We start from the raw sequence: 23,981 nt of genomic DNA, 5'->3' as shown, positions 1-23,981 counted from the left end.
ACCTGGGCCCCAGAGGGTGATGCACTGCTGCTCGTGGGTCTGGCAGATGCCATTGTAGCAGTAGCCATCCACCCCGTGGCACGCGTGCCCGTCGTGCAGGTAAACGTTGGCCGGGCACTGCGGGCTGGCCCCCGTGCAGAACTCGGGCAGATCACAGGAATTGCTTGACTCTCTGCAAGAAATCCCCGCTGGTTTGAGCTGCAAAACAAACAGAACTTCAGTGGCTGGGCTGTGCCTGGTCAGCCCTGCAGCACAGGAGGAGATTTCCCCATGGCACGGCCCCAGCTGGCTGCAGAGCAAGGGCAGGGATGGCAGAGCTCTGAGTGCACAGATCTGAGCCATGCTGGGAGGCTTTGGCAGCAAGGAGGCTCAGATGAAACTCCACACGTGGCTCAAGATAGAAGGCAACCCCAGCCCTGATGTTTGCAGGTGGCTCCTTCATCGTGTCTGAGCACAAGAGCTCTGGAAAGGAGGATCTGGAGCCCTGGGAAAAGTCAGGTCAGAGAGCCTTCCACCCAGGGCAGCTGATCACAGAACACTGCTGTGTTGGGGCTCAGGAAGCCACCAGCACACAGGGCTGTGGATTCAGATGCCCAACAATTCACAGCTTGGAAGGTTCAATTCAATGATCTTAAATAGATCTTGAATGTTAATGAATCTATGGAATTACATTTCCTCCTGGAAATGTTGTGATGGGCATCAACATCTCCTCAAACTCAGTCACACGATTAACTGTTTGTCCTATACCAATTTCCATGGAAAATGATTTTTTTTTGGAATGTGCCACTCTGAACATTCACATCTCAACAGCAGCCACAAAAGTTGGGTGTGCTCTGGGAGCAGAGCTGAATTTTAATCACATTGCCTTTGGTAAAATGCAAAGGACACGGAGATAGATTGATTTTGCTAAAGAGCAATTCCTGACTGTGAGCATCCCTTGCTGCTCCAAGCTCACAGGTTGCCACAGACAACCTGCTGGATGCTTTATTAGCCCACAGGCAAGGGATGGTCTGAGAATTCAAGCAGGTAAATGCCTGTGGTAAGTTGGCTTTTATAGTGTTGGGAGACCACAACAGCTGATGATCTGCTGTTAAAAATACATATGCTATTGATAGAATTAATAATTTAAGAGCCTTCCCCCCAAAAAAGAGGGTTAAGCATTTAATGACTGCTTGCCGAGTAAGAATGAGAAAAATTAAAGCACACAAAAGTTCATGAAAAAGAAGTTTTGCATGAGCAACTGAAGGGGCCACAAAAAGCACAGAGACAATTTAAAAAAATCTGTTGATCTGCTCCTTCAATAATTTATATTTTGGGAATTTTTTAATTGTTCACATGACACACAAGTGCCTTAATGCTTATCAATACCAATTTACCTCTCCTCCATCCTTGCTTTGGGAATTTTCTAATTGCTCACATGACATGCAAATGCCTTAATGCTTATCAATACCAATTTCCCTCTCCTCCATTGTCGCTTACTGCACTGAAGCAGGGAAAAATGGAGAATTCTGCCCTCCCCACCCCAAAGAGAGACATTTCCCCAGGTTCACCTGGCAGTCCTCGCAGCAGAGCCCATGTGCACACACTGCTCCTGGGTTCAAGGCACAGGTGGTGGCATTGCAGCACGGGTTTGTGCATTCCTGCATGGATTTGGAGGGTAAGTTTAGAGCAGACAACGTGCAGTCACCATGAGCTGTAAATCAAGAGGCTGCCTATAGCTCTGCCAAGAAAAGCTGGGCATGAAATCATGAATTATGCATGAAATTCAACAACCTGATCCAAACAGCCTTGTCTGCCCTCAGATTCAACAAGCCCAACAAGTGTAGTAAGACCAGAGGAGCTGCTGAGGAGGGCTGGTTTATTCCAGCTATGGATCTAATTCCAAATATCACAAACAACCCGAGCACGCTGACACCAACCCTGATAGAGCACTGGGGTGTTTTATTTCCACAGGAATCATGGAATGACTCTAGTGCCTCCAGAGAGGATCCAGGAGCTTCTGCAGTTGCTGAGCATCATGACCACAGCTCTGCTTTGTGCTAGCTGCTGGCCAGGCTCCTGCTTGGATGGAGGCTGGGGCTGCCACACAGGAACACAACGACACGATTGCATGTAATCCCTTATCAGAGCACACCAGTAATAGAGCTGTGAGATATGGAGTGGGCATGAATTGCAGCCTCTCTCACTGATACATCCCAATTTCACACTTGTGGATTAGATGGTGCCGTGTGTGGGCCCCTGCAAACTTTATTGTCAGGAGAACGAGCTCGTAAGGAGCCTCAGAAAAGAATGGATTTGTTTTTCCAAGATAATGCCCACAAGCTGCAAGTTACACCAGCTGAGCTGGAATCTCATCTCTCACAGAAATAGAAGCAGATAAAATTGCTCTTCAGCTGTGTTAAGTCTGTTTGACTTAGCAAGGGATCACTGACAATAGAGGGAACACAGGAGGAATGAGTGGGTTAGAGTGATGCTCACAGCCTCTTGTTACTTCCCTGGCTTCTGAAAGCTTCCCAACTGACTCACCAGCACAAACCAGAGGGATTCTCAGCATTTCACTGTTATTTAGGTATTATCTTCCTGGATGTACAAAGCCAACTGTGCTCTGAAGCAGAGGAACAACTTCCTGCTCCTATTTCTGATCACCGGAAAGCAGCAGGCTACAGAAATATTCCTGTGCAGCTGCTGCGTGTCAGGAGCAACATTCCTCTTCTACACAGAAGCACATTTTATAAATTCACCTCAGAAATAATCTGAGATAAGCAGGGTGGAGTGTCAGGCCCATTAAGGTCATTTTGAAGCTGCAATACCCCATCCTCTGGCCCCACAGCAGCATTCCACAGGCAGACTGGGATAAAGACACAGCTCCTGGAGTGGTGTTTCAGCAGCCTCTGAAATTTCCAATTGCTGCCTCACTTATTGCTCATTGTAGGGAATGAGCTTGGTAAATAGTTTTTGTGCCTGGGCTATCAAATTGTCAGGAATGATTTTAACATAAATAAGTGAAAAAACAAGCAAGGCTCACCAGGCTTTGGGAGGATGGAGGCTGCCACCTGAAAGTACTGCTGTGCTGGAGTTTGTTGGTATTATTATTATTATTATTATTAGTTATTATAGATAATAACAGCAATGATTATTAGGAGGAGGTTTCTCAGTGTGGCTCTCCTGGCTCTTCAGAGGAACCAGAGCATCCCAACCCCAGAACAATTCCAGCCCCACCTATGTGATGTCAGGCTCTGTCCTGTGGACAGGACACCTGGATTTCCTCCTCTCTTTTCTAGGAACACAGGACAGACCCCACTGGGTCAGCCCATAACCCCTCTGTCCCTGTGTCCCCCTGGGAGCAGCCAGCAGGAGATGTTGAAGGACATTGACACCTTCCCATTCTCCTGCCTTTCCCTGGGCTCCACGGGCATTTTTAGCACCTGTGAGAGTCAGAGTAAAGGAACTCACAGGTAACCAACACAGTCAGGAGAGCAGCTCCTTCTGCTTGTTTGGAACCTATATTTTCTAACTTCATCTGCTCATTTCTCATGGGGGATGATCTCTCCTCTCTCACCCCTTCCATTCCCCTCACGGTTTTATCAGCTTATGCTGCATTTCCCTTCATTTTCTTCTTTTCCAGCCAGAGCCCTTTGGAAACTTTGAACCACCTTATAGCTTTTCTCTCAATATTTTTTCACTCTCCTTTATCCTCCCTGGGATCAGGGAGGGGTAGGGAAAACCTGCACAAGCAGTTTCAGGCACAGCAGATTTATAGAGGTCTGCTGGTGCTTTGTTTTGTTTTCCTATTTCTCTCCTAGTACTCTCTAACAGCCTATTTACCTTTTAGACCACTCCTGAGCACTGGGCTGACATTTTCATGAGACTATTTATTGCAATATGAAGTCTTGTTCCTCCATGGTCAGAGGCAGCTCAGAGTCCATCATCTTCTTTGTGTTTTTGGAATGTGCATCACTCCTCAGTGAGTCCCATTTCTCATCTTAATGCCTGTTCCAGCAGCCTCAGAAGGTTTCTCTGCAGTCCTTCACAGCCAGTTTTCATCTCTAGCAGCCTAACTAATACCATCAGCAAATTAAAGACTATTCCTCTTCCCAGGCTCTTTATGAAAATGCCGAGTTGTGTAGTCCCAGGACACATCTCATGGATACAGCACAGCAGATCTCCTGCATGAAGTGGGTGATTTACACCTGCTTGTATTTCTCATCTTTTAACCCCATTTTTGCCCGTGCAGTTTTCTCTCCTTTACAGCTGCTCAATCTCCCAGAGAAGCTTTGGTGAAAGGTTTGGCCCAAAGCCTCTCTGAACCCCTCACAGGCTGCAGTGACAGCCCTGTCCCTTTCCATCCACTTGTTGAGCCCTTCAGAGCTCTGTGATGGATTTGTAAGACAACATTTTGTAAGACAACATTTTGTCAGACAGGAGTTCCTGGCACAAAAGCCGTGTTGACTCGTCCCTGGCATGTCACAGCTGTTTGGGCACTCACTCCTAATTACATTTGGAAGTAATTTGTCTGACTTCTGAGTTAGCAATTTGGAGTTTTCTGTTCCTCCTTGCAGCTGGTTATAAAAGACACATTTTTATCTTTCAAGGACTAAGGATTTTTAGTTCTCTTTGTTCTTTTATCTTTCTATCTATAATTTACATTAACCCTCCTTCCACGGACATTGCAGCACATCAGGCATTTTTGGTCATATATTCTAAAATTGTTAGGATCATAAAATCATAGAATGGTTTGGGTTTGAAGAGACCAAAAATCATCAATCCCATGGCAGGGACACCTCCCACTGTCCCAGGTGCTCCCAGCCCCAGTGTCCAGCCTGGCCTTGGGCACTGCCAGGGATCCAGGGGCAGCCACAGCTGCTCTGGGCACCTTGTGCCACTCCACGCCCTCCCAGAAGAATTTAATCCTAATATCACCCATTGTTGGGATGCTGCAACACCATGGACAGAACTCAGCTGGTACAATTGACTGGGCAGTGAATTAGTAACTAATCACACAGGTTTTCTGGAGCCACTCAGGTCAGGGCAGTAAATCCCAAATAAATTTAATTGCATCCAAGCTGCATTTTTTTCCCAATACAACTAAAAAGGCAAAAAAGACAGACAGAAGAGGCAAATCAAGGCAGTGCTTGCTGACATTAAGTGGCTTTGACTTGAAAAGGTATCACTGACGTTCAGAAATGAAAACAAGAAAGATAACAGGGTAACAAAGACATTTGCAAGCTGCTTGCACTCTATTGACTTTAAACAAGGAGATAAGGCTGCTTCCTCCAACCCCGTTACCCTCAAGAGTGAGGGAACTGTCAGGAAATCCTCAAGGCTTGGACCAGCCCAATGCACTCCCCAGGCAGGATGCAGCAATATCTTTAATGCTTTAACTGCCCCCATCTCTTTTGTCTGTAGGTCCCTGTTTATCACAGGAAACAAATCCCTGATCTGCTGCTGCCTTTAATTCTCATAATCAGAGAGAAGTTCAATAAAGCCAATGAGGAGGGGATGTAAAAGGGATAAGGATGCCAGCTCGGATATTATTTGACCCCCAGGTTTTGCCTATCTCCTGCTGATGTGAGGAGTCCTCTGACACATTCACTAAACTAAATGGAACAATCTTTGAAGCAGCTGCAATCTGTTTGGGAGGCAGTGAAGGCTATTTCTGTTGGGAGGTAATTGGCTAGAGGAAAAGAAAAATTCTACAGGGAAGGAGGAAAGGTCTTGTACCTAAAAACTGAAGCTGCAATGAAAAATACCTGGCCAATATTAATATTTCTATTTATATAATTCTATATACATGGATAGTGAGGCCCTGGCACAGGGTGCTCAGAGAAGCTGTGGCTGCCCCTGGATCCCTGGGAGTGCCCAAGGCCAGGCTGGACAGGGCTTGGAGCAGCCTGAGATAGTGAATAAGTGAAATGGCAGGGGGAAAATGAGATTATCTTTATGGTGCCCAACCCAAAGCATTCTATGACTGCACAGTTTCTATGGTTATGTTGACATAAACACAAATAATTAAATATAAACTTAAAAACTGTTATAAATATAAATTTGAATGTAAAGAAATACAAATATAAATATAAAACAGTCACAGATAGAAATATAGATATAAATATAAATATAAATGTAGCTTCTCATTGACGGAAACAAACCTTCAACTAAGTCACGTTTGCTTGAGAAATTCCAGCCAAGTTCTCAAACTTCCTTCGAGTTTAGCTGATTAGCTAATGCAGAAAGGAGCTTCTAGGAACAGGAGGTCATGGCCAGTCTGCTGGACAAGCCAGAGTTTGCTCTCTAAGGATGAACTGAGCACGTTCTTAACCCAAGCCCTGCTTGAACTTCCCCATCTCGAATGCACTCGAGGCTCCCTGCCCTTCTGAGACTCTGAGGTCGGAGCTGCTGGGACAGAAGCAGAGAAGGGAGAGCTCTGTTTTACACCAAACCAACCCTCCACTGCCAAAGCCCTGCAGGCAGGACATGAGCAGCATTTCCCAGGTGGTGTCTTGTCACTGATATATTTCCTGAAAAATACCTTTGCCAGGGTTTTTCTCCCGAGGAGCTGAGAAGCCTCAGAAAAGAAATGTAAACAATAATTATCTGATGGCTGTGCAATGTTGTCTGGAGGATGCTCATCAACAGGTGCATCTTGGATTGGTTCCATGTGAATTATTTTTACTCAATGACCAATCACAGGTCCAGCTATGTCGGGACTCCGGTCAGTCACAAGATTTTATTATCATTCCTTTTCTTTGCTGGCCTTCTGATGTCTCCTCTCTCTTTCTTTAGTATAATTCTAATATATCATTTATTTTAAATATAATATGTATCATAAAGCAATAAATCAGCCTTCTGAAACATGGAGTCAAGATTCTCATCTCTTCCCTTGTCCCTCAAACACCACCACACACACGTGCCCAACAGCAGGTGCAGCAAGGGGAGACGAGAATTGTTCTAATTCTAAAGTTTTATAACTCTATAGTTTTAGTATATAATTTTCTTTTAATATAATATATACCATAAACAATAAATCAGCCTTCTGAAACACGGAGTCAAGATTCTCATCTCCCCCTCATCCTGGGGACCCTCAAACACCCCCACACTGCCTTACCTCAGGCTCCCCACAGTCACACTCCTCTCCATCCTCCATGTAGCCATTCCCACACTTCTGGCCACCAAAGGACTCCTTGACCTCAGGCAGGTTAAAGAGACACATCCCCACTCCTTTCTCCAGGCTGTTTTCCAGGTCCTTTCTGCTGCAGCTGCTAAAGACCATGGGGAATGGATAGCTGGAGAAAAACCACATGGAGACAAAAGGAAGGCTGTTATAGGAGAGGAAAACCTCTCTCTCCTGTCACACTGGTGACATTTTAGCACATCTGTGTCTCAAACAGAAGATTGTGTTCACTTTTTATCTCATAGAATTGAAATACAGCAGTTCACTGTGAAATTGAGCTCAACTCATTAATAATGATAATAATGATAATTTCTGATTATGAGTGAGGGAATTTTCACTTTTACACTTCAATTTGTAGCTGCTGTTAAGGATTGGAAGTGTTCACATTTGAAATTCCTTCTCCCTCTTTTGCTTAGGGAGTTATAATGCAAATGATGATTATGAGCCTAAAGAAATGCTGGGTTTGCAAGTAGTATCCTGCATTTGCAGGACTGCAAAAGATCCTAATCCTTCTTGGAAAATTCCGCCTCAAATGGCAAAATTTATTCATCTTGCTCTGCAGAATGGCAAACTTCCTCCTCTTTTCAGGAAAAAAAAAAAAGACTAAAAGAAAAAAACCCCACTGTTACTTGCTAAGAGCCTGCTTCTGCAATTCATCAAAGTTGAGCTTGGGAACGGCACGATTAAACAAAGACAGTTCTTGTTTTAAATCAGCAGGGCTGTAAATAATTTTAAATATAATAATATTATTATATTTATATTATATAATTATATATTATATATAATTATATATAAAATACAGTATATTATAGATGTTATTACAGTATATTTTTTATATTATAATAAACATATTATTTAAATAATAATTTTAAATCAGCAGGCTGAAAATATTCCTGTTTGGAATTCCCAGTGCTGAGTGCAGGTTGGGCCCTGCTGTGCAGACCCACTCCTTTTGCAGAACACCCAGAAAGTGAGAACAAAACAGCCCCATGCAGCACAAATTCCAGCAGGTAATTGCTGTTTTTCTCTGGCAGAACTCAATTCCATTTCTGCTGAGCGATGTTTGCAGTTTGCCTCACGGATGAGGGACCAAGTGACACCAAGTGATGGCACAGTGTCCTTGATGCCTCGAGGAGCTGGAGCAGAGGCCAGAGGGAGTTCAGAGGAAGAAAGTGCAGATTTGTTGAGGTGCCCTCAAAGGCCACACCCTGGCAGTGCCCAGATGGCTCCAAGTGGAAGCAAAAGAGCTTGGGCCAAGATCTCACATTTTTATAAGTTTTAGTCCATTTGCATATAGGATTAACTGCACAATTTACAGCTTCAGATGATGAAGTTTCATCCTCCTTGCTTGTCTGCCCACCCTCCTCTTTTCACATTGTTCACGCTTTGGGCCTGAAGTTTGAGGAGATTGTCCTGGAGTCTCCAGCTAGAACAGGATTGTTTGGTTTCCACCACCCTGCGAAATACTCCAGTAACACTTCATATAAAGCTAAAGCTGCACACCAAAACAGAACAGAACAACTCAAACCCCAAGGTATCATCCCAAGGGCTGCTGTGACTGCTCTGTGCTGAAATGTGCTGGAACCAGAGCCATGGAACAGTCTGGGCAGGAAAAGGACTTGGAGACCATTTCATCCCACCTCCAGGGGCACCTTCCACTACCCCTGGGTGCTCCAAGCCCCATCAGCCTGGCCTTGGATACCTCCTGTGGCTGCTCCATCCATGGATTCTCTGGGCAGCCCCTGCTGGGGCCTCCCCACCCTGACAGGGAACAATTCCCCACATATCTCATATCCAGGGAACCATTTCCCCACATATCTCATATCCAGGGAACCATTTCCCCACATATCTCATGTCCACATTGAGTTACACTGAACCTGTGTCACAAACATGGTGTAAAACAGCTTCTCCCCTCAGACTATACCTTTGTCCAGCAGAAACTCCCCATTTCAGCAGCTCAGGAGCCAACCTGGCCATTCCACTTTACTCACTGAGTGCTTTGTGTCACCCACTTGCCACTAGGATTGTTATCTTTGCAGACTAGCAAGATAACAGATAGAAATTCTGCACTGCTGAACTCCAGACTTCCATTAATCTCCTGGTGTTTCTGATACCCTCAGATGAAAAGCTTGTTTTGGGAATGATGATGCCCCTAGGTCTTAGAAAGGGATAATTTCTATTAAAAAGAAAGAAATGTTTGGCAACTACAAATGCAATAGAGCTTCCTATGCTGACATAAGGAAGTTAATTAGGATCTTTTAGAAGGTTATGGATACATTACAGAACAGAATATATTTCGTGCCTAGTTAAAATTACCTCTTTTACAGTTTCTTTTGCAATAAAACAGCCAGCTCATTGGAAAAGAACACAAACATGAGTCTGAAGAAGAAAATAATTTTCCAATATCACTATAGGGCTTGTCAAGTTAAACTAAACAGTTTTGAGTTTCACTGACATATGACTTCAGAAAGCTAATAGGCATCTCCATGTAATAAGCTGATTGCTGGAAAATATCAATGTTTCAGCAAAATGACAGAGTCTAAGATAAATAAAGAAATTTCAGAATAGCAGGAGGTAGGAGCCAGGCTGCTAGCTGGGCCCCAAGGGAGGACAGGGAAGGCACTTGGAGTAATGGAACAGAAAATAAAGGCTCTTGGAAAACTACTGACCATTTCATATTGAGCAATTGGAGATGTTCTCAACAGGGCACCACAAACTTCTGTCCTACCCTGAATGTGACTGGGAAGAAACCTCACAAAATTCTGTGTACGAGACTGTGAACAAGCAGATGGGTGCACATTCCTGCCAAACAGCAGGAAAAACCAAAGAAACCAAAGAAACCCAGACACACCTGACTGAGAAATCCTGACGAGGGCTTGATCAGACAGGGCCCTCACATCAAAGTGTAAATAAATGAACACTGCATCATCCAGGCAAGATCCTGCTCTTCAGTGGCACACCTTTGATATCCACTGGGGTGAGACAAGGAGACACACACCTCTCAGGGAATGAAATCCATTCAGGAGCACAGTTAATGCAGATTTCCATGTGACACCTCTCAGCCACACACAGATCATGATTACAGCTCACCAGGCAAAACTGTCACAGTTTCAGGGCAGTTGCTTGGCACCCCTGGATTCCAGGATGACTGGCATGGATGTGAGGGGTGTCTGTCCATCAGCAGGAGGGCAGAGCCCTCTCTCTGTGCCAGGGGTGGAACTGTCATTGCTGACAAATGAGCTTTATGTTTCCCCCCAAAGCAACTTCAAGCTGTTTCCTATTTTGAACCCAGAGATCCATTCATCTTTGGCTTTTCCTGCTCCTGACACTGATTTCCTCAGCTGACATCAGTGCAGCACATGGCACATGACGACATTTCCTGAAACGCTTCTTCTTTACCAAGTAATCCCCAAATAAAGCAATAAAAACCCAGAAATAAATCCAGTTGCTGGAAACAGAGACACTTCAGGGTAACCACACCATGCAGGAGAAGATCCCACATCAATTGGTGCCAATTGGTATTTCATTGGAAACCTGACTGATCTTTAATGTGATATTCTGATACACCACCAGTCTTCTTTTCTTGTCCAATAAAGTTCCATGTAACAGCCACAGCACTTGATTGTTGTGATTTTAGGCTGTATTTTGTCTGTCTTTGCAATTTTAGAGCTGTTTCATCAGAAGAATGAAATGCCTGGCAGATGGGATGGGAAGGGAAGTCACAGATATCAGATGTCAGCAGTGCTCAAAGCAATGTTTGAGTGGATCTGGAGCTTGTGAAAAATGCTAAAGAGATGGGGATGTGAAAGGAATTCATCCTCTGAACAAATGCAGGAGCTTCCTCCCACTGTCCTGTGAAGAGGCTTCTGGTCTCACCTGGAAGGAGCTGCCCTAGGGTGGGAGAAGGAAATGGGGTCTCCACAGTGAAGTCAGCCTTTGTCCTGTCTCCAAGATTTCAGTGATGCCTAAACAGGGATGTTTGTGTTTCCTGTGGTAGCTCAGACACTTACTCTGTTGGAAAACCAGCTCATAAATGCCATGGAGAACATTCCAGAGGTGAAAAATTCATCAGCAGTCTTTATAGTCCATTCATCTCCACTCAAGACATTTTCTGTTACAGATCCTTATTTCTTTTTACAGTTGGAAAGAGAAAGGACACTTCAGTCAAGCCTCACTCTTATTCCAAAATGCTGTGTCCCATGCATTTTTCACAGTCTGAATCTGTAGATTTAATACACAATGGATCATTTTGTCAAACTGTTCTGGCTGTGGGTAGAACTCAACAGAACTCAAATTGTTCCCAGCACTACCATCAGTCTCCTCAGTGGCTTTACAGCGAGGAAAATCACTTCAGCCTTTCTGACCCTCTGGAATCCACAGCATTCCTTGGTGTCTCCTTGGTGCTTAAAGATGTCTTTAATCCCCAGCAACAAATATCCCAGTTTCCAACAAAAATAGCTTTGCTACTCCTGCAAATAAGACCTTCACAGTTGTCAGAGGATCCCTGGTAATCGATTCCTTGGGAAACAGAGCCTGGGCTTGTCCCATTCATTTATATTTCAAGCACTCCAGCCCTCCAAATGCCAGGTTCCTTTAGGCAGTTCTGCATTTAGCCTGTATTAGATGGCTCCCTCCATTAACTAAGTGAAGTGGCATCAGCACTCTGTCAAGTCCCATTTAAGAAGAGAGGATTCTTTGTACCAGCACTTCATTGCCTGGCACAGGCTTCTTTTCTTTTCTTTTTTATGAAATATAAAAGCTCATCTCCATCATCTCCATTCCAGAGGAATTCCCCTTCCTCAGGGGCTGGATGACAGGAGAGCACAAGCACAGGAACTGAGCCACTGCCCCAGAAAATTACAGGCTCAGGAGATGAGACAGGCAGAGCACTGAGGAGAGAGGCAGTGGCTGCTGATCCCTGCAGGTCACAGCAGACCTGTGATCACTGCTCAGGCTGGGATGTTCCCACTGCTGTCCTCCCACTGCTCAGGCTGGGATGTTCCCATTGCTGTCCTCCCCAAGCTGCTGGGATGTTCCCATTCCTGTCATTCTCACTGCTCAGACTGCTGGGATGTTCCCATTCCTGTCCTTTCCACTGCCCAGGCTGGGATGTTCCCATTGCTGTCCTCTCACTGCTCAGGCTGCTGGGATGTTCCCATTGCTGCCTTCCCAATGTTCAGGCTGCTGGGATGTTCCCATTCCCATCATTCCCACTGCTCAGGCTGCTGGGATGTTCCCATTCCTGTCCTCCCCACTGCTCAGGCTGCTGGGATGTTCCCATTCCCACCTTCCCAATGTTCAGGCTGCTGGGATGTTCCAATTCCCACCTTCCCAATGTTCAGGCTGCTGGGATGTTCCCATTCCCGTCATTCCCACTGCTCAGGCTGGGATGTTCCCATTCCTGTTCTCCCCCCTGCTCCATCTGGAATACCCCTGGAGGAGCAGTGCCTTGAGCTGCAGGAGACCCAACCCCCTCCAGCTGCACTGCAGCAGCACCTCAGGAAAGATGGAACTCCTTTGGTTCCTCCAAATCCTGTCTGTCCACGTCTCAGAACCTCATTCCACCTCCCGTGAGCTCCTGCACCATAAAACACCACAGATTTGTGTTTCCCAACCACTCACACAATGATTCTCTATCCATTCTCTATCCATTGCACAGCATGATAAACTACAGCCTCACCATATCCTAAAATCATTTTGATTATTATGATTATCACTTTCCAATCTCACTATTTCTTATTCAAGAGCTGCAGGATTTTTCTAAAGGATCTGAATTTTTCTGTCCCAAATATTGATGTACACACACCCAGACAGACACTATATGTAAATGCACGTCTATTTATAGGGTTCCACACATCTATTTATAGGGTTCATTTCTTCCAGTTCACATCACAACCTGATTATTCAGCATTATGGCAATGTTTATACAGAGCCTTTTACCAAAAGACCCTGAAGTGGTTTACAATTATTCACTCAATTAAAATGCACAAGAGCCCCAAAGAGCTCTGTTAAGTACCACCAGACCTCCCTCCCTGAGGTAATATGATAATTGGAGATTATATTAATTTTAAAAGGGACATTTTTTTTCTCTCTGAGCATGCTTATGGAAACAACTGTTGGCCAGCTAATTTCCAAAGGTGCAGAAAACTGGGACTGAACTTTGCCCAGAATTCCTGAGAACCCAAAGAATTCCTGAGTGGCCATAAAATTCCCCAAAATTTTTTGGGAAAAAAAATGGAATTTGCCCAAAATTCCTGAGGGACCATACCTGGAAATAGCTCTGACATCAGCTGTGCTTTTTAGGAGCATGAAGGTGCTTGAAGACAAGAGAGGTGCAGAGTCAGAAGTTCCCCTGGTCCAACACCTGAACTTCCAACATTTTCCATGACAACACCTTGTCTGAACTGACCACCACAGTGACTTTGTGTCTTTCTCGAACCAAGGACCCTCTGAGATTCAAACATATGAATATTTACTTTCCTTAATCTCCAAAATTCCTGATTTTTGGCCCACAGCTGAGGGGATGAGCAATGCAGACCCTTTTAATGGAGCATGGAGATGGGAGTTTGAGCTCACCCTCGTTCACACTCTAGAAAATGCCTGACACAGAAATATGTGAATTTTCTGTTGCATATCCCAGTTTTACATAAAAACATAAAAATGAGGAGGGGGAAATTAAATTAAAGAATAGAGTTAGGGTTGTTTTTGGTAATACAGGTGTAACTGATTTTTCCATGGAAAAATGGCAGCACTAGAGGGAGAAACCCAAGAATAAAGCTCTAGAAGGCAGAAACTCAAGCAGCATAAACGTTTCTAGACCCAGGAAGGTGCTGATTTCAAGGAACTGTGACAATTTTCCAGCCTCCTCTTAAGTCCTAATCTAATTGACATAATTCTTTTGCACTCAAAAGCATCCCCTTGGTTTTAACCTTCTAGACTTTATTACTGCTCTCCAGCTTTTGAAAACAACTTTTTATGGGCTCCTGAGAGAGATGAGCCTACCAGAATAAAAGTGAATTTGCTATGAGATGACATTTTTTGACACTCCAGCCGTTCTGTACAGCAAGTATGTTAATGAATTAGTAAGCATAAAGAACTTCACAGAATTAGGTGTCAAGCAGGAGATAAAATCCAGTTTTCTTTGATATTGAAATAGGTGTTCAGATACTACAGATCCCTTCATGTATCAAGTTCTGTCACTACACGTTATTTCCTACACCTCACGTTTTAGTAGCAATTGTTTCAAATTAGACAAGTGCCAAAATGTGGAGAGACTTTTTAATCTATTAATTAGACAAGTGCCATATTATGGGAGGGCTTTTTAATCCATTATTTAAACAATGTCTTAATTTCTAAGTACTTTTGAAGGAGAAAGGCAGAAATGCAGTTTTTGACCCAACCAGCACAGTAAAGGGGGAGTTAAAGGTACCTGCAGATTGTTTCACACCTAAAGCTTTTGCAAACAGCAAATTGGGAAAATTAGGAGGAGGGGAGAAGCTGGAGGAGCCTTTGGGCACTTGAAAGCAGCACAAGATATCAGTCTGATATCTTTGCCCAAGATATCAGTCCCAGAGCTGATGGGGCACATCTTTTTCAGGTGATTTGGAAGGATTTAGCTAAAAATGTAGAGTGGTTTTATCTACAGATAAAGCATTTAAACAGGAATTTTGCTTCAAAAGGTGGAGGATGTCTGACAACCCACACTTATTTTCCTAGCCTATTTTTCACTCCCTTGCTCCTCTTTTAGAGTTTTAATCCCTGGAGCATCGATAAAGTAGAGCACAGAATTGGGCCATGCAGTTAGAGATGACATCAAAGCTCTTCTGTCTGGGTTCATGGTCAGTGACTGCAAAACAAGCCCAGACTTCTCCTGCAGCTTTTGTCACCCTCACTGTGGGGTGGCTGCTAACCCTTCCAATAAATAACTGGGATATCTCACACTGGTGTTCATTTAATTGATGTCTGCTCGGAGCCCTGTTGTGCTACAGTGGAACTTCCAGGCTTATTGGAAGGAAAGCCTTTCCAAGGAAGTGTTTAAACTTTGCACACAAATGCCTGAAGTTTGTTTTAATTTTTCCCTGGGGCCAGTGCAGATTCCCAGAATGAATTCCAGCAATCTCCCTTCAGGTGCCCAGACTGGACTGACACAGCCCCAGCTGGGGCTTGGCCTCTCCCATCGCACACAAGGCGCAATTTTAACTACCTGGGATATTCAAAAAGGCAGATTTACAACTCTGAATGGGGGGCTTCAGGGCAGAACAAATGCCTGGATGGTTCCCAAAAATCCATCCTGCAAGGCAACAACGCTTAATGGCTTTATACAGTATAGACTGTTGTGGCAGTCACAAAACTGCCAAATAAAACATTATTAGCAGTTACTTTCCCTTTGACAAATAGATGGTCAGAGAAGTTTTTTCTTGGAGGAGAAGCCTGTTGTGACTTTCCTTTGTGATCTGGGGGTGAAGCAAGACTAAACCAATTTATCAGCCCTGACAGGATCCTGACTCTGTGCTGGAGTTATCTGCATTGCAAAAGCTCCATGGGAATTGAACTCAGACAACTGTTCTTCCTGTTGGAAACCAGACAGCCAAGGCAAGGAGCTGGAATCAGCTTGAATTTGCCTCTGGCTCATCTTTTGCTCTGTTTCCTTTTAGACCACTACCTCATTAATAAAAATTTGCTGGATTGCTGAGAGTTCAGGTTTCACAATCTACTGCTCAGAATTTGAGGCTGATCCAATGCTGACTGCAGGAAAAGTCAGAAAGCAAAGCAGAGCAGAGGGATGAAAAGGCCAGGGCAGGTCTGGTCCCAGGCTAAGGAAAAGCAGGATGCAGACACCCTGTGCCTGCCAGCAGTGAAGGAAAATCTGGATAAGGAGCACAGGCAGAGTGCCTCGAGTTTAAATTCTGTCACACAAAACACAAAATCCTCAGCATGTGACGAGCAAATAAAGACAAATGGTCCAAACCAGTGCTGGAGATCAGCTTCCTGCTGATTTCTGATTAGGGAAAAGGTGCTTTGGTTAGCTCCCAACATGATTTTACAATCTGCTTTTGTTCCAGGCTGTTACATTCTAATTTTCTCCCTTGAAAAACCTTGGAATTGATTTTTTTTTTTTCCCATGGGCCAGGAGCAGACAGGGATGAAAAAAAGAAATTATCTGATTTTGGGAATCAGATTGATGGAAAGACCAGTCATAAAGATGGTGCTCAGGAGATGGATTTGGGTGAGCTTGGACATCAGGTGAGCAGATCAAATGACACCAAGTTAAGGGAAATGGACCCAAAATAGGGCTAAACCAAACCAGGAGAAACCCAGGCCAGGGAGAAGGGATTTCATAGGAAATCTTGAGTTGGAAGGGACCCACAAAAACCCCTCTGGCACAGACAAACCCCAAGGATCAGATCTCTGGATGGAGAAGCTGTTCCGTGGGAAGAGCAGGAGCACAGAATGAAGTGCATGGAAATGCCACTGGGTGAGATGGGGGTGCTGGAGAAAAGAATCTGAGCCTGCAAAAAGCTGGGAATAATAAATACCTGGGGGACAGGATCATATTGATTTCACTTAGTATCTGTACTGCCTGGGCTCTTAATAAATCAGGACTCCAAGACAGCAGAATCATGGCTCAATTTCTTGGTCTTTGGGAAGATCCAAAGGAAAGATGTGAGGAAAAACAGTGGCAGAAATTAGTCTGAATTTCCCCAGAATTCCCACCTTCCCTTCTTCTGCTATGAGAAAAAAGCTCTTTATGCCATATCACCTAAAACTCCTCAGATGAGGGGAAATGGAATTCTTAAAAAAATCCTAAATATATAACATAGAGATATATGTAAAATCCTAAATATTTAAAATCCTAAATATTTAAAATCCTAAATATGTAAAATCCTAACCTTGTAATATAATTATAAATATATCCTTACTGTTATATAAATATATGACAAAGAATCCTTTTTTCTACCTTCCCCTTTCTTTTTCACAGAGGTGGAACAAACAAAAATTAGCAGCCACATTGTATTTATTTCATTTTAAGCCATGAGGACAGGATGGATCCAGCCACGATCCAAGACTTAGGGATCCTTGATGAGCAAATAAAAATTTCACTCATAGGAATTAAAGGCTTTTGATAAATCTAAAAAAAAAAACAAAAAAAACATATGGGTCCTGATGAAATCCTGGCTTTATTGAAGCCCATGGGAGTTTTCATCCCAGTTCTGGATTTCTCACCTGGTGGTGGTTGGCTGCCAGAGGGGGAGATGAACACCATTTCCATGCTGAAAGAGGCCACAAAAAGGCTCTCCAGGACACCAAAGTTATTTCACCTGTTCATTTTTAGTGCCTTTACTCTAAAATAGATGGTTTCTTATCTTAACCCACCACTGGGGCTGCATCATCCATTTACACAGGCTGAAGTGGAGCCTCCCTGCATTGCTGCCACCAGGAAAACGTGCCCAGCCCTCCCTGGCAGGCTTTGACATCAGAAAAGATCAGGAATGACTTTGCAGGAAGGAATTGTCAGGGTAAAATTTCCAGCATTTTGCAGGCACCAAGGGCTCTGTGATTCCCATGCCAACTGTGGCAAATGCAGCTGTGGGCACCAGTTAATTACAGGATTCAGCCTTGCAGGTCCACAGCAGCTCCTCCAAGTGCTCCTGGGCACACAACACATGTTCAAAAAAGAGCTTGCATGGGACCTGAAGGATTTGCCCTTTAAGGTATGTTCCCATTTCCAAGCCAGGAATTTGGAATTCATTAACACCAATTAAAACTGGACACTGGGTGCTTAATTCTCCCTGCACTGCTCTGCAGATTTATCCCCGCAGGTTGAAAAGTTTGGGGTTTGTTTTTATTTTTTCTTTTTCTTTTGATGAAGCAGCCAAGATAAAGGGAAATGTCCTGATATGATTTGTTCTCGTGGGTCATGGCAATAGCAGCACTGCAGGAGAAGGATGTCCCTCTCAGAGCTATATTTCCTATGGATATTACAGCAACAAGACAAAAGGCAGCTCAGCTCTCTCATCCCAGCATCCAGGTCAGGAAAAGTGGATACATCTCGTGGCAGAAACCCCTGCTTGTCCTTAAGTATCTGCTATAAATAATCATACCAGGAGTAAAATGTGCTTTCATTGGAGAAGTCACCTCTCTCCTTGTCAGCTCCATTTACAGCAAAGTCATGCTGTCAATCTGAGAGTTCTCCTTCAGAGTACACCAGCAAAGCCAATTATTTTCCCTCCTAACAGCACATCTACTGAAATGGGAAAGACTAAACTAAATAAAAAGCAATTATCCTTTTTCTTTTTCTGTGTGCTAATTGTTAACAGCGACCCACTCCTGCAAAGGGCTGGGAAAAATTAAATGGATTTCAACCAACGCTACTAATTCTTCAACACAGATCTTATTTATCACAAAAATTAAATATATCTGCCAGACATGGAAATTATTAACAAAAAAAAAAAAAAAGAAGGCCAAATTCTCTGCAGACGTGAGGCTATTTGGAGTGAAGGGAAAGACTGACATAAATCTATTCTGTAATCTCGTGGCTGTTTCCTACTAAAGGAAGGACCAGAATGCAATGTGCTAAATTACTGGGGCAGAGGGATATGTTGCTTAAGGATTTTTTTCAAAAAAACAAAGCAGTTGCTCTGCTGGCACAACAGACCTAGCTCTGTCACAAGTAATTTATTACATCAGTATATCAACTTTATTTAAAAAAAAAGACAACAAAGAAGTCTGTCTTTGTGCTGAGCTCAGCTCACACTGGTTTGGGAACATAAACAGCTTCAGAGTTTAATTAGAAACTGTTTACATCTGAAAGATAATTTCATTTTCCTCAAATTGTAACAGAGGTGATTCCAGATAGTTCTGCTGACTCCAGAGTTTAATGGCTCTGAGCTGCCAGACAGAAAAATGCAAAGTGAGGTCTGAACAGCTGAAACCCACTGAGAGGGGTCAGGGAATTCTGTGCTAACTACTAATGCTTTGATTATCTAACATTTAACAGCTCTGCAGCTCCAAGATGCTGCAAGATGTCTACAAAAAAAAAAACCCAATCCATAGACTGAAGTGTCCTTTCCCACACTCTGTTTCTGATTTCTTTCCCATTTCACCCTGACCTTTTGTCTTTTTTTTAAGCTTTATTTATTTGGGTTTTTTTTTTTTTAAATCTGGAGAAGTGCTGGAAAAAGTGTTTTTCCCTTCAAGTGGATTCTGTTTTCATGGCAAACCTGGCTGTGTGCTGGAAATCTCTGGAGGGTGGATTTTCACATCTGGAGACTCCAGTTCAGCCTTTGAATGACCAAAATGAGGGTGACCTTATGTTCTGCTTCCTTGAGATCATTTTTCAAAAAGGAGAAAAGTGACTGAAACTAATCCTTAATACAACAAATGGCACAAGTGATTAGTACTTTCCCAACTTGACCTTAAGATGTTTCCACTATGTTCTATTTATTTAACTACATGTTTATAAAGTAGTTAAATAAATATTTTTTTTCCCGTGGCAGTTCAAAAACCAAACAAAAGCAGATGACAAAATAAGAAGGCTCCTCAGAAAACTCAGAAGACCCAAACCCACTGAGCCCAGAAGCTCTCCAAGATGCAAATATTCACTTGTGCAGTGTAAAATCAGCATTGCTGCCACTGCCCTGCTTCTGATGTGCAGCCCTAAAGCTCATTAATGGTAATGAGGGAAGCACAGGGGAGCACAGACCTCCAGCACCATCCAAGGACAGCACTGGGAGCACTTTAATCACGGGGTGCTGCTCCCCCAGACACTGCCCTGGTGGGGAATGAAGGAGCTGCTGATCCCCTCAGCCTGGGCCATCCCTGCTGCTCCTCCAGCCCAGTTCTCCTGGGCAGCCAGGCTGGAGAAATCTCCTTCATGTACACCCTCCTGCACTCCTGGGCAGCCAGGCACATCCCTGGGGAATCCTTTCATGTACACCCCCCTGCCTCCACAAACCTTGTTCTTCATTCGGGGAGCTCCCATCACCTGGATTGTCACCTCTCTCCCAGAAATGCTGCTCCAGCTCACCAGAGGTGGAAGCAAACAGCAGCACAGGAGCAAAGCAGGTTGGGGTTTGGGTGCAGAGGCCAATTTCTCTTCTCAAACCCATAATTCCACCACAAATATCAGCTGGTTTTTGGACAGAGACCCTGATACAGTTCACACACCTGTGACCTAACAATTAAGGAATATTCACTAATCCAGGTTGTGACACCTCAGTGGCTCTGGGTGATGCCTCAGGTTTGGCTTTTCAATGTTTCACATTCTGTGCTGCTTTAGTGTGTGGGGCTGGGTTCACATCAGGGATGCTGAGCTCTGTGCACAGAGCAGGGACACAAAACAATTCCTGCTCCAGCTGGGCACCAAGGACAAATGACCCAAATCTCAGCCCAGGAGCACAAACACCGTGGGCTGCAGAGAGAAAAACAAGCAGGGTGGGACTGCAGGGCTAAAGCTGGAATGGGACAATGAACTGCAAGGTGCAAATGGAGCAGAGCTGATCCCAGGGACAGAGCCCGTGCCCGGCCGTGCATTTTGGGGCCATTTTGGTTCATCTTGGGTGCAGCCCTGGCTGGGCTCTGGTGCTGCCCAAGGTGGATCCATGGAGGAGATGCTTTGAATCAATCCCTGCTTTATTCTGGAGCTCCGTCCAGCCTCTGCTCTAGGGCAGCCTGCACAAGGCATCACAGGGAATATTCCAGATGCATCCTTGGAGCCCAGGAGTTTGGGAAGAGGGAGTTCTGTTGCTGGACTCCGCAATTACAGCTGCTCCTGAATGCCAAAGCTGCTGCCAGCCCTGTCCTTGCACTGAGCACAAACTCCAGAGAAATCTTCAAAGTCTGAGCCCTTACACCAGGAAAATCAGCAAGACCTTCCAGAGTATGGAACAAGCAGGAAGAGAAAACAAATAAAAGCTATTTTAGATGTCCCTGATAATCCACATAAGCTGTCAATAGAGGGGAGCCAATAAACCCAGCTTTTCCTTGCCAGCAGAAATGGGTGTTTACTTATAAAAAAAGCACTAACTAAAGTGTGATATACCCCTTCATTGAAGGTAGCACACAAAAGCAAAGCATCACATGAACTCCTCCTCACTTGCAGCAGAGCTGCCTTTCAAGGATAATTCTCCCAGATCCCACAGCACAGGAATTGGCCTCTGAATATCAAATGTTTCCTGAGCTCATCCAGGGATGCCTGGATCACTCTACAGCAGATTCATGGCCCAGCTCCTCCCCAGGGAGGCAAACAGGAATGTTCACATTTGCTGCAGCTCCTGTGCAACTCTTGGTGTCACTTGGAGCTCCCCACACACATCTGCTACTACTGCTCAGGAAAAAGCCACTCTGTTTCCACTTAAATATTTTATCTCACCTTAATTACTGCTGATGTACTCAGTGCTCAGTGCAGAATATCTAATTGCTCCTGGAGGGAATTAAAACCCAGTAAGTGCTCAGGCTCTTTTTCAGTGGTACCTGGAAGAAGCCCACCTGATGGTCCTTCCCATGGTTAATTTTCCCCCATTTCTCCTCAGCAGTGCTTAATTGGAGTAATTAGTTTAATTTGGGATTGTCACTCAGCTGAGTCTTAACAGATCCCCCTTGCTCTCACTCTCATTCACAAATAGGCAGCTTCCCATTGTCTCCCTGCTTTAATTCTAACATAAAGGTTTGAATTTTACTTAAAACTTTACTGATAACAGCAGGATTTTTTTTGGAGACTGCTTAGAAAAATGTCTTCTCCAAATTACAGCAGTAAATTAACCCATATTTTTCTATATATGATTTCTACTCTATGTTCTTTCTGGGCTCCTAATTGGTTTCCACCCCCAGACCCTACCTCCAAAAACTCAACAATTAAAGTGAAATTTTGTACTGAAAGGCAGTTACTCAAAATTAGCTGTTCTTTTTTTCCCTGTGAGGCACCATTCCATAAAAATCCTCTGAAATAATACTCTATAGCTCAGAGGTTAAATTGATCTCATTTCTCCTTTTTTTCTATTTATGGTCATCACTACACAAAACAGGAATTTCCACCAGCAGTGTCACAGCCCAAGCCCCACTTCCCTGTAACACTTACAATCATATTTATCTGAGTAAATTCAATTTAAAATCTGAGGGAGAAACAGAGTGACTTTAAATCCTAGCTGTGAAAATTGGAAATGGGAACACAAGATTGAAGATAAGAACAGGGGAGAAAAAATGCAGGCAGAGGGATTCAGTTCATTCTTGACTTTTGAAAAGGAGCATCACACAGAAGGAACAGGACAAAGGGAGTTGTTGTGAGGGAAGGATCCCAAAGAAGCTGCTTCCTCCTTCCTGTGTGTCATCAAGGGGTGGAAATCAGAATATGCCTTGGAAAAGAGGAAAGCCAGGTCTGCTGGGGGTCTAGACTAAAATAAAAGTTTCCCAAGAGATGTTCTTTAATTCAGAAGTTTGTTAAGCAGATATCAATAGCCATGCTCTCTCACACATCAGATTTTCCACTTCTTGAATATCTACACTCATTACGTGTCCTGAAACAATAGCCCACACAGAATTTGTATTTTCCTGAGTATTTCAAATTATTTTGCATTTATTTAATCTTTTCTCCATCATGGGCTTCGAGGAGAACCTTCCAGATGAATGTGAGGTGTTCCATCTCATAATAAATGTACAGAGAAGCAATGGGGTGTGGGGCAGTGGGACAGACCTGAGAAAATCTCCACCATTCCCATACCCAGGTGCAAGGGGGACTGGAGGGCAACATCCCAAAGCAGCCCTTTCCCCATTTTCCACCAGCCTGTGTGTGTGGGAAGGCAAAGAGAGATGGAACAAATGGCTCTGTCCTGGTCACCATCTCCATCAGCCCTGGCTGGGATGATCCAGCAACAAAAAATGAACGTGGGAAGAGAAAATGCTTCCACCAGGGGCCAGTGAAAATGGATTTGATAAAATTTAAATAAAATAAAAATTCAATATTGGGCATCCCAAAGGGAGAAGGCTATTTGGTTACTGCAGGTGTGGGCATCCCAAAGAGAAAAGGGTATTTTGTTATTGCAGGAATTGGGTATCCCAAAGGGAAAAGGGTATTTTGTTATTGTAGTATTGGGCATCCCAAAGGGAAAAGGGTATTTTGTTATTGCAGGAATTGAGCATCCCAAAGGGAAAAGGGTATTTTGTTATTGAAGATATTGAGCATCCCAAAGGGAAAAGGGTATTTTGTTATTGAAGATATTGGGCATCCCAAAGGGAAAAGGGTATTTTGTTATTGAAGATATTGAGCATCCCAAAGGGAAAAGGGTATTTTGTTATTGTAGTACTGGGCATCCCAAAGGGAAAAGGGTATTTTGTTATTGTAGTATTGGGCATCCCAAAGGGAAAAGGGTATTTTGTTATTGTAGTATTGGGCATCCCAAAGGGAAAAGGGTATTTTGTTATTGCAGGAATTGAGCATCCCAAAGGGAAAAGGGTATTTTGCTATTGCAGTGCTGGGCATCCCAAAGGGAAAAGGGTGTTTTGTTATTGCAGGAATTGGGCATCCCAAAGGGAAAACCCAAGTGTAGGATGAGCATCTGAATGGGTGAAACTGCCCATCCTGGGAGGATTCCTGCTCTCATTAACCTCACAGGAAGAGGAAATGGAAAGGGATCAGGGAGCACTCCCTGTGGGAGGGAGGGAAGAGCAGATTTCCCCGCAGCCAAGTTCCCTGTGTGGGGCTCAGAGCACAGCACTCAAGGACACAGCAAAGTGGGACAGGGGAAGTTCAACATTTGAGTTTTCAGGAAGGGAGAACACCAACTCTCAAAACTTTGCTTCTCTTAAGGCTGCTAAAAAA

General features: G+C 44.0%; 1 protein-coding gene across 1 annotated transcript in view; it reads right to left on the bottom strand.

The window, feature by feature from the left end:
• The window catches only part of ADAM12 (ADAM metallopeptidase domain 12), a 169,091-nt gene that overhangs the window by 24,114 nt on the left and 120,996 nt on the right, over positions 1-23,981 (bottom strand). The window contains exons 12-14 of the mRNA XM_059477053.1: positions 7,103-7,280; positions 1,551-1,640; positions 3-198 (exon numbers count right to left, since the gene is read on the bottom strand). Coding sequence (XP_059333036.1) covers positions 3-198; positions 1,551-1,640; positions 7,103-7,280 — 464 coding nt within the window. The remainder of the gene's footprint in view (positions 1-2; positions 199-1,550; positions 1,641-7,102; positions 7,281-23,981) is intronic.

The sequence above is a fragment of the Ammospiza nelsoni genome, chromosome 8 (assembly GCF_027579445.1).
Source record: "Ammospiza nelsoni isolate bAmmNel1 chromosome 8, bAmmNel1.pri, whole genome shotgun sequence".
NCBI lineage: Eukaryota > Metazoa > Chordata > Aves > Passeriformes > Passerellidae > Ammospiza > Ammospiza nelsoni.
Note: the sequence above shows the minus strand (reverse complement) of the source record. Positions and strands in the feature narration are given on the sequence as shown.